The sequence below is a fragment of the Gracilinanus agilis genome, chromosome 3 (assembly GCF_016433145.1).
Source record: "Gracilinanus agilis isolate LMUSP501 chromosome 3, AgileGrace, whole genome shotgun sequence".
Lineage (NCBI taxonomy): Eukaryota > Metazoa > Chordata > Mammalia > Didelphimorphia > Didelphidae > Gracilinanus > Gracilinanus agilis.
In genome coordinates, this window is record NC_058132.1 from 96,847,280 (window position 1) to 96,858,515 (window position 11,236).

Below are 11,236 nucleotides of genomic sequence, written 5' to 3' on the forward strand. Positions count from 1 at the left end.
GATGTGCAGGACTCAGAGTTAGGAAAACCTGTATTCAAATTGTACCTCGGACACTGATGACCCTGGGCAAGTCACAACCCCAGCCAACCTCAGTTGCCTTACTGTAAAATGGGGATAATTATAGCGCCTACCTCCCAGGATGGTAGAAAAAATGAAATTAGAATTTGTGAAGTGCTTTTCAAATCTTAAATCACCCTATAAATGTTAACTAGTATCCATCCCCACAAGCCTTCCCTTTACCAGGCTAAACATTCCCGTTTCCACCTCCACCACACCGGCAGCCCTCTGCTGCTAGCCATAGGACGGGTTGAGAACACAAGAAACAGGACATTTCTTTTCTTGCAAAATAAAGACATTCTTCAGGAAGTGACGTCACTTGTGCTTTAATATTTACACGGTGACAGGAGCTGTCTTGGGGCTCACCAGAGCGGGGCCCATTGCCCTTGTAGGCCACATTAAAAAAAAATTTTTTTGAATTTCATTCATGCGCACAGATAGACATCTCACACACATACGGTCCCCTCGGTGGTTTGGAAGAGTCCCAGATAGCCCTAACCACTGGACTCTCTTGTACTGTAGTTCCCTTGTGTTGGCAGAGCGGAGCTTGGCAACATCTCTGCCTTGGGTATGGAGAGAGAAGAGTTGGCTCCTGTCTGGGGTTTCCTCTTAGCTTCCCCCAAGGGGAGCTCACAGGGGGCACTTGGCCCCTTCAGTCCCTCCGCCCCCATCTTCATAGCAGCTGGGCTCTGGGACTGCTGCGGTCTCTCCTCCTCCCAGCAGGACTGGTATCAAGCACCTCCCAACAGGGCCAAGGACGGCTCAGCTCTCCTTCCTGACCATCCAGAACACACACAGGGAAGAGGTGATTGGCCAGAGAGGGCCCTAACAGGGTTGGTGGGGGAGAGGGCAGAGCTGAGGGAGACGGGGAAGGCGTCCCAACAACCGTGTCCCACTGAGCTCACCACTGGGGCCGATCTGGGGACCTGCGTGGGGTACCCTCTGCTGGCCTCTGCCTGGCACCCCAGCTTCTTACATTTACCACCAGCTCTCAGAGGGCTTTCTACATATTTACAGGCCAGGCCACGGGGCCCAGGGGCCCTTCCCGTGCTTGGCTGGAAGGGTAGGAGCGGGCCGGGGCCGCTGGATCTTTCAGAGTTAGCGTCCTCCTCTGCCAGGGCGAGTCTTGGGCTCCACGGAGGCGAGGACGTCATTGGAAAAGCCATTCTCGGAACACATGGAGAGATCATCCGTGTTCTCTACGCCGTCGCTGATTTCTGGCAGTTAGAAAGGCAAAGGGTCATTAATATAAGTGTTCGTGAAAGGGAGGCATCAGGGCCATGGAGGAGAAGGGACAGGGACACGATACCGGGGCTCTGGGGGAAGGACTGAATAACCGGTGAGTTTGTATTAGGTCCTGGGGGAAATAGAAAAATAATCTCTCTATCTTCTGTTTAAAGATTAAAATTAATATACAATAACTAAGTATTCTATTTCATAAAGTTTATTAATAATAACTAAAGTAAAAAAAGCGAGCTAACCCAGCCTCGTCACAAAAGAAGAGAGAGAGGGAAGAGTTTCAGAACTTATAAACAATGTAATAAGCACACAAGTAAATGGAGGGGAAAAGGATGCTGGGTAATATAGAACGGAATTCTGGGGAATGTAGTTCAAAAGGTACAAAATTCTCTAACTATACATCTGGCAGCCTGTTTATTCTCCAAGATGCAATGCGATTCTGATGCCCCTTCCTCCATGAAGCCTCCCTGATCCCCACCCTCCCCCTGCCCTCATTATTTTTCCTTTTAATTTGACATTTTGTACTCCTCTTATGTAGTTACCATATTCTTATTTGTTTGTGTAACAGTTATCTGTTCCCGGGTCTTATCCCACCTACTAGACTGTGAACTCCCCGAGGATGAGGACTTAATCTTTTATTTTTCTATCATCTCTCAATACATAGTAGGTGCTTAATAAATGTTGTAACTTGTGCACCCCCTATCCGGCATTGCACTCTGCATAAAATAGGTGAGGAAATGTTTCTTGAATGGATTGAATTAATAGGTTGGGGTAGGAGAAAACTGGTCTTCCTTCTTTGTCTGGGGTCCATGACACTAAAAAGGTAAAGAACCCTTCATATCTAGAGAGAAGACAGTGAGGAAATCACTCTTGTCAGCCCTGGTTGGACCCCATCCAGGGTAGTTCTGATATCTAGGGTAGTTCACATAATTAGGAAGTGTTTCCCAGATTTGAACCCAGAACCTTCTATCTCTCGTGAAGTATTGGGATTATAAATGATGTTATTGATTTTTTTAATTTAAATTTTAAACAGAAGCCCCATTTGACTTTGTCTTTGTGCTAGTCCCCTCTTTGTCAAGGGGACAGGAGACACTGGTAAAGGGAACAGGAATGCTCAGGACTCTGGGGATGACAGTGAAGAGAGTCGTCTCCTTCAGTTCCTGAGGGGCAAGTGTTCCACTTTGAGGGAGGGATATTGAAATGGAGACTTCTCTGCAACCTGGTGTTGCCCAACTCTCCCTAGATGCAATAGATTAAGAATAGTTCTATTGGAGGTAGCTGTGTGGCTCAGTGGATGGAACACCAGGTCCTGGGTTCAAATCTGGCCTCAGGCACTTCCTAGCTGTGTGACCCTCGGCAAGTCACTTAACCCCCTTGCCTAGCCCTTATTGGTCTTCTGCCTTGGAACTAATAACATAGTATTGATTCTAAGAAGAAAAGTAAGGATTTAGGAAAGACAATTTTCTGTTTCAAGACACTTTTAGCTGATTTTGTGCAGAGACACCCTAGAGGGGTCACAAAGCAAGTTCAGATGGGATCCAATACTTTTTAATTAAACATTCGTATCAATGGAATTGTGATCCCAGGAGGAAGATGAGTTTGCATGGAGTGATCCTCCATCTCTTATCTGGTCTAGGACTGCGTTTGCTCAGGGCTGAGTCTGGGGCCAGAATGAAGGAATCAGGGCAGATGGCTTCCTGACCACCATCCTCCTGCCAGTCACTTGGGCTGCTGGGATGTGAGTCAGCACAGCTTTCTGCACTGCTGAAATAGTTTCATTCATCACCAGGCAAAGGGGAAGAGAGGAGGTCTGGGGATGTGGTTTATAGTGCCATCTAGTGGGAAAGAATGAGAGAGCCCCGGCCTGGGGGCTTGCTAGGACGGTCTGTGGGGCTTAAAGTCTCAGGATCCAAAATGGCAGAATGTAGACTGCCGGGGGTGAAAGGTTTCTTAGAGCGGTGAATGTGGGCGTTGACAGGGACCTCAGAATGGAGAACGACAACACTGGAGGGTTCTCTGAACAGAAGATGGCGGAGCTGGTAGGAACATGGTAGGGGGCTCTGGGTACGACTGATATACTGAAAAGAATGCTGATCTTGGAGTCTCTGAGGATCCAGGGTTTAAACTCCACCGGGACGGTGAATCACTTAGCCTCTCTGATAGTTAATTTTCTCACCTATAAAACGGGAATAATACTTGTCATATCTACCTCATAGAGTTTCATGCAGTTCAAAGGATAAAAATTTTTAAAAATGCTCTGTGAAACGTAAACCATGCATGATAATGCATGTATAATCCAGATGGAATTGCTTGCAGTGCTGAGAAGGGGGAGGGAGACAATTTGGATCCTATAACTTCAGAAAACTTATGTGGAAATTTGTTATTACGTGGAATTGGTAAAAATAAAATAGCTTTACAAAAAAACTTAAAACACTCTGTAAATGTCAGCAATAGTTATGAAAGGAGAGAGAAACGGGCAAGAACAAATTTAGACTGCCAGTCTTCCTGACTCCAAGCCTAGCACTCTGTCTACTGAACCACACAGCTGTCCCACCGTTAATATTTTTGAGGAAGCTGGTGGTACAATGGACATTAGTGTCAGGCCCGGAATCATGAAGACTCGAGTCCAAATCCAGCCTTAGATACTTCCTAGCTGTGTGCCCCTGGTCAGCTATTTAACCTCGGTTTGCCTCAGTCTCCTCAACTGTAAAATGAAAATAATAGCATCTACTTCACAGAGTTGTTGTGACGATCAAATGAGACACTACTTGTAAAGTACTTCGTGCAGAGCCTGGCACTTAGTAGGTACTATGATTCTGAAAAGGGTGGATCGGTCTCCCCAAACGGCTCAAAGGGTCCATGACACTAAAAAGGTAAAGAACCCTTCATATCTAGAGAGAAGACAGTGAGGAGTGGTTCACATAATTAGGAAATGTTTTCCAGATTTGAACCCAGAACCTTCTGTCTCTAGTGAAGTATTGGGATTATCAATGATGTTTCTGATTTTTTTTAATTTAAATTTTAAATATTTTCCCATAGTTACATATTTCATGGTCTTTCCCTCTCCTCCAAATCCCCCATCCTCCATAGCCGACGCACAATTTATTGAGGATTTATTGTTATTGAGGAGGACGCTGTGGCAAAATACTTTGCTTGCTGATTATAAAGTATCTTTCAGCTCTCCTCCTTGAAGGAAAGTCTGACGTGACTCCCCCTCACTAGGCTAGTATATGACTTCTTGAAGACTGAATATTTAGGGGGCATCTGGGTAGCTCAGTGGATTGAGAGTCAGGCCTAGAGATGGGAGGTCCTAGGTTCAAATCTGGCCTCAGACACTTCCCAGCTATGTGACCCTGGGCAAGTCACTTGACCCCCATTGCCTGCCCTTGGAGCCAATACACAGTATTGACTCCAAGATGGAAGGTAAGGGTTATTTAAAAAAAAAATAATAATAATAAAGAAAATATTTATAGAAAAAACTATTTATTTATATTTAACAGATATGAATATAAGGATTAGTAACAAGGAAAGCTTTAACACCAAAAGGGAACTCAATATCCACCCACTTTCCTACATTTGCCTCACAACAAAGTCTTCGGTTTCTTTAGGCTACTCTGAACACTCTGACACTGACAAACTGTTAAACAGTTAAATAATAATAAAACTGAGTAGCACCCAGACAAATGGTTTATTTAGCAATGTATATGGGTGCGAAACAAACTGGGTTCAGGGTTCTTGATAGCCAAGAACCCAGAACTTTGGATTTTACCCAGTTAATAAACAATTGTGGGGGGTAGGGGGAGCAGGTGTGTGGTTCAGTGGACAGGCCTAGAGATGAGATTTTGGGTTCAAATCTGACCTCAGATACTTCTTAGCTGTGACTACAGGCAAGTTGCTGAACCCCCATTGCCTAGCCCTATGACTCTTCTGCCTTGGAAGCAGTACATAGTATTGATTCCAAGATGGAAGGTAAGGGTTTAAAAAAGAAACAGTTGGAAGAAAACAAAAGGGTTAAGACACCTGGTTTTTCTCATTGGAGGAGGCGATCTGGACCCAATGAAGTGAGGGTGAAAGTTGCCCAAAGGGGATTGGGAGACAGTCAGGAGACATTGAGAGGAGAAGGAAAAGGGATATTTTTGTGACAGTCTTTAAGTTGACTTCTCCAAACTTGGGTGACTTTGAGACTTAACATCAAAAATATGGTGGATAAAAGCAAAATGGAATCCCTAATATTATAGAACTGAGGGGTGTCCAGAGAAGGGAGACAAGACACAGAAAGGACTTGAAACCATGCCATATGGGAATGAGTTTAAGGATCTGAGGATGTTTGGTGTGGAGGTGATAAGGCTAGAGCAGTCTCCAATACATTCAGGGTTGTCCGATCAAAGAAGAGCTGGACCTGCTCTGCTTGGGCTGAGAGGCCAGAACTCTGCTCAGTGGGATGAAGCCAAATTTCAATTCAAGTAAGGAAAACACTTTCTAATGGAGAGTTGTCCTATGGACCCCTCCCCAGGAGTTATTATGGAGAGGCAGCATGAAGGATTTGGGGGGAATATTAAAGACAGGATTCATGATTCGGGCAAGGGTTGGACTAGATGCCTTCTGTAGCCCCTTCTAGATCTGAGATTCAGTGATTCTGTGAATGCAGAATGTAAAATATTTGAGCTAGAAGAGAATATAGAAAATAGGATGTAGCACACAAGTTAAGGAGGGTGAGAAATGGGAGGAACCTGAGAGGACAACTATTCCAACACTCATTTTACAGAAGGGGAAACTGATTTATACAGGGGAAGTGATTTTGGCCAAGGACACCCAAACAACGAGTCAGTGTCTCAATCTGGGCTGGAGCTGGGGTCTTCTGAGGGCAAGCTCACTCCCCTTTCTCATTATAATGCTGGCTAGCCCTAAGGATGATAAATGTTGGTTGAATTTACAGCATGGATCAGTCATGTCTGTTGGAGCCAGTTGCAAGCCCTCTTGTTTCCACAAATCTGTGTCTCAGAAATGGGAAAGATTGATTTTGATTTCTTTGTGAATAGCACAAACCTCTCCCTGCTGAAGAAGTATGACTCAGGGTATGTGTCCTACTGAGGGCCACATAAAGGACAGGATATTCAGAGAGATAAGCCCATAAGCACACATTCCTACCACTTTCCCTTGGTAAAGTCCATTGGCTAGGACATATCTATCTATGTTGTAGGGTAGGGACTAGGGAGGAACTGTAGAGAGACATTTTTTATGATAGAAATTCTTTTTTCCCCCCACTAAGCCCTTCCATCTTAGAAATAATACTGTATGTTGGTTCTAAGGCAGAAGAGCAGTAAGGGCTGGAAAATGGGGGTTAAGTGACGTCTCTAGGATCACATAGCAAGGAAATGTCTGAGGTCACATTTGAACCCCACAATCTCATTTCTTCAAAGGAGTCACCTAGCTGCCCCCTCTAGTAGGCATTCCTAACCTGGGGTCTGTGAATGTGAAAAGATTCAAACATTTCAATATTATTAAATTTCCTTTGTAATGGTATATATTTTATTTGATGCACCTAAAAACATAATTCTGAGAAAGGGTCATAGGTTTTTTCTCAAGTCTGCCAAAGACGTTCATGACACAAAAATAGTTAAGAGCCCCTCGATTTAAGGGGATTCCCTCTCTTAGGACACCTTTCCTCTCCCTCCTCCAGCTGGATCTTTCCCAAAGCCCTCCCAGTGTGGGTTCAGAGTAATGATACTGTGGCTCACCTGAAAAGATCAACTTCTCTTTCATGATCTTCACGTCACGGCTGGTCCTACGCACAGCAGCACTGAGCATGATCTGTTCTGGGTTGTAGGTCCGGATGTTGCCCAATCGCCACCTGGGATGGGGTGGGAAGAAGGTTGAGGGTCAGGCCTGACTGTCCTGGGTGGCCGGGCCTGAGCCCTGAGCCAGCTGGCCCTGCCTGCACAGTAAGAGCCAGTTAGGGTCAGGTTCAGGAAGCCTGATCACAGGGCTGAGCCTCTGGCTGTTTCCTCCTCTTCCAAGAAAGAGACCATAAACTTCAGGAATCCCTTTGGAGGTGGGTGTTCCAAAAAGCAGGGGGAGCTAAGAGTCATGGATCCAGTTCTGTCAGTTAGAAGACATCTTAGAACATAGAATGCAGAGCCAGAAGAGTCCTAAGAGGTCCCGAGAAAACCTGAGGCTCAGAAAGGGCCTTGAGCAAGGTCACAGAGTAGCACAGCCCAGTCCAACACCTAAGTGTCCTGCTCCCTAGTTCCGAGCTCTTTAAGGCACTCTTCTCACTCCCTGACAAATGGTAAATGTTTGCATATGGTAAATGCTTATCTCCCTACCATTGTGAGGGGTCTGCTATAACAGGCCATGATTCCAGAGGATCTAATCATGAACACTGGTCTTTTATTTTAGGGGTTCATTATAAGAGTGGTCTGCTATAATGGAAGTACTATTTATAGGGGACTTATCATGATAGAGGCCCAGTATTTATTAGAAGGGTCTGCTACAATAGAAATTACTCTTACAGTGGCTTGCTATATAATAAGAACTAATATAAGAAATGCTAGTTACTAAGAAGTACTTGTATTTTTGAAAGGTGTACTATAAGGGAGCCTACTATTCTAGAGATTAATACTAGAGTGGCCTGCTATAATAAGGGCTTAGTTTAAGAAGGGCCTGTTATAATAGAAATCACTATTATAGTGACTTTCTATCTAATAGGGGTCTACTATAAGAAATGCCAGCTATTATATATTATATATATATATTTATACATATATATATATAAGTACTTATATATTTAAAAGTATGCTGTTATATATTTAAAAGTATACTATAAGAGGGGTCTTCTATACCAGAGATTAATATTGCAGTGGCCTGCTATAACAAGGGCCTATTATAATAGAAATCACTATTACAAGACTTGCTATAGGCCTAATATAAGAAACGCTAGCTATTAAGAAGGGCCTGTTATGTATTTGAAAGTATACTAATAAGAGGGGCCTTCTATACCAGAGACTGATAATACAGTGGCCCACTATAATAAGGGCCTAGTTTAAGAAGGATCTGTTACAACAGAGATCACTATTATAATAGTTCCCTGTATATCATGGCCTGGCATAAGAAATGCTAGCTATGAAGAAGGGCCTATTATATATTTGAAAGGTATACTGTAAGAGTGGCCTTCTATACCAGAGATTAATACTACAGTGGCCTGCTATAATAAGAACCTATTATAAGAGAAATCACTATTAAAGTGACTTGCTATATAATAGGAGTCTAATATAAGAAACGTTAGCTATTAAGAAGGACTTGTTATATATCTAAAAGGTATAAGAGGGGCCATCAATACTACAGTGGTCTGCTATAATAAGGGCCTAGTTTAAGAAGAACCTGTTATAATACAGATTGCTACAGTGGTTTCCTATATGTATTAGCCTGGCATAAGAAATGCTAGCTATGAAGAAGCACCTATTATACATTTGAAAGGTGTATTATAAGAGGACCCTGCTATAACAGATCACTATTCCAGCTGCCTCCTACAATAGAGGCCTCTATAAGGGCCTGCTATTAAAAGATCTATATTATTGGAATGTGCTGCCACAGGAGTCATAATTACTGAGGTGTCGGCCAGGACACAGGTGTGCCACTGTACAAGAGGCCTACTGTGTCAGGGATTAATTTTAACAATTTTTTTATTTATTAAAAATTTTATTTTAAAAAATTTATTCTCTTTATTAAAGGGGACCCATTACAACATCACTGGAGGGCACAAGGCATTGCTGCTAACAGATCTGGTATAGATAACATCTATTAGAACAATTATCAACCAGAAACAGGGGCCTTGTAAAACCTGGTGATCTGGACTAAGGAGTCTCTGGAATAATGGAGATTTGCTGTCCACTACACAACAAGGGCCTACTATAACAGAGGCGTGCTATTAGAAAAGTCTAGCAAAGCCTCTAAGACAAGGAATAGGCTGTAACAGGAGTCTGCTAAAATAGCTCTGCTTTAATAGGGGTTGACAGTCCATGGGGTCTTCTATAAGAAGGACCCACTAAAACAAGGGCCTCCTGTCAGAGGAAGTCTGCTCTACCCTGCAGGGAGGTCTGCTGTATCTAGAGCTGGCTATAAAAGAGGCTTACTGCTTCCATAAAGGGCTGTTATACTAGGGGTTCACTACCACAGGAGTCTATTCTAAGAGCTTTGCAGGGGTGGGGGCTACTATAATAGGGAGTCTGCCAGCACAGGGGTCTACAGTAACAGGGGTGTGTGATATAATCTACTTGTAATGGCTAGAGAACAAGAAAGTAAGGGAAAGAAGGAAGGACAGAAGGGTGGGGGAAAGGGAGGAGATTTTTTTCTGGATTGATCTCCATGAGCAAAGTGGGCAGAAGAGTGAAAGGGAACTGGAGCTCATCACCCAGGAGCCAATGCTCCTCGCCCTCTTTTTCACTCAAAACAACATGACAGTCCCAAACTGCTCAGGATTATGGCCCAACACATTAAATCAGCCATACTGAGGGTGTTCCTCTGATGGCCAAGGGAAACTAATTAGCCAAAGACTAGAGAAATAATGGAAGAAGAGCTAGAAGGAGAGATTGGGTAGGGGGAAGGGTTTCAAGAGGGGGCACACATATGAGTAAGGGACAGAGAAGGGAAAGGAAGAAATGATCAGTGATGCTTTTGGTTCCATTTTCTGCTGGGGGGGCAGGGGGTGCAGAATGCCCTGTCATGGGGACACAGAGGATGTCAGGGTTCTTCTCCCACTTAAAGGCTTACTAGGGTAGGGAACAGGGATAGGCCTCACTTCTTCCCCAAATCTATAGAATTATTTTATTAATTAATATTTATTATTTTATTATCATTTTATTTTAGAAATAAAAATTCAAAAATATTTTAAAATTTTAAGTAAAAAATTTATATAAATATATTTAAACAAAACATTATTTATTATTCTATAATTATTAATAATTATTAATTAATAATCCTCAGAAATGGGCTGAAGGCTAGTTCTGGCAAGAAAATGGGTACAAATCTGCACTGGAGGGGTATTAATAAGAATACCCCAGTGGGCTCCATCTCAAGTGACCCCAACATATGAAAATCTGGAATGATACACAAAAAGAATTAGTGACAGTATTTTATGAAAGTGAGTCTTTTTTTTTTTCCAACTAGGATCCCTTTAAATGTCAGCTTCTCTGACGTGTTTAAAAAGAGATTCTATTAATACCAAATTGAAGTACCCAGGTAAAGAGCCACTGGTACTATGAGAGGTCTGCCCAGAAGAGCCATAGCTCGGGATGGGAGCCAGAGCTTCCCTCCTATCTGTCCTCGGAGGACAGGGCAATCAAGAAGGGCTGGGACAACACCATAGAAGATGCAAGTCAGATGTCAAGAAGCCTTTCCTGCTGGGCAGTAAACTGGGAAGGAATAGGAAAAGGAATGGAGACAGAAAGGACCCTGAAGCTGTGCCAACCCAGCCACAGATTCCTGGAATACCAGGGCTGGAAGGCATCTCTGAGATGATCCAGGGCAACCTCCTCATTTGGCAAATGGGCAAACTGAGGCCCAGGAGAGAAGTGACTTGCCCACAGTCACATAACAAGTTAGTGGGAGAACTGGGATCAGGACCCAAAGTCTCCTCAGAAGAGGAGGTAAGGTTAAGGAGGATTGGGGGCGGGGAGGGGGAGAGGAGTTTTGCAAACTATTCATTTTATAACCAGGACAGAGAGGGAGGGAGAATTATAGGACAGCATAGGTGGGAGGAAAGAGAGAGGAAGAAACCTATGATCATCACCAGAAAGAGAAGCAGAGAGTGTGGCAAGCAGAAACTAATGTACATCAAGGGGGGGGGGGGGAGAAGAGAGAGAGAGAGAGAGAGAGAGACAGACAGACAGATAGGGAGAGAGAAACAGTGTTATAAGCATACAGCAGAGGATTAAGAGGTGTG

At 43.6% G+C, this 11,236-nt stretch overlaps 1 protein-coding gene across 1 annotated transcript in view; it reads right to left on the reverse strand.

Annotated features, from left to right (window-relative positions):
* Positions 1–358: 358 nt before the first annotated feature.
* The window catches only part of GDPD5 (glycerophosphodiester phosphodiesterase domain containing 5), a 93,259-nt gene continuing 82,381 nt past the window's right edge, over positions 359–11,236 (reverse strand). The window contains exons 14-15 of the mRNA XM_044668922.1: positions 7,035–7,147; positions 359–1,274 (exon numbers count right to left, since the gene is read on the reverse strand). Of these exons, the coding sequence (XP_044524857.1) occupies positions 1,156–1,274; positions 7,035–7,147 (232 nt within the window). The 3' untranslated portion in view covers positions 359–1,155. The remainder of the gene's footprint in view (positions 1,275–7,034; positions 7,148–11,236) is intronic.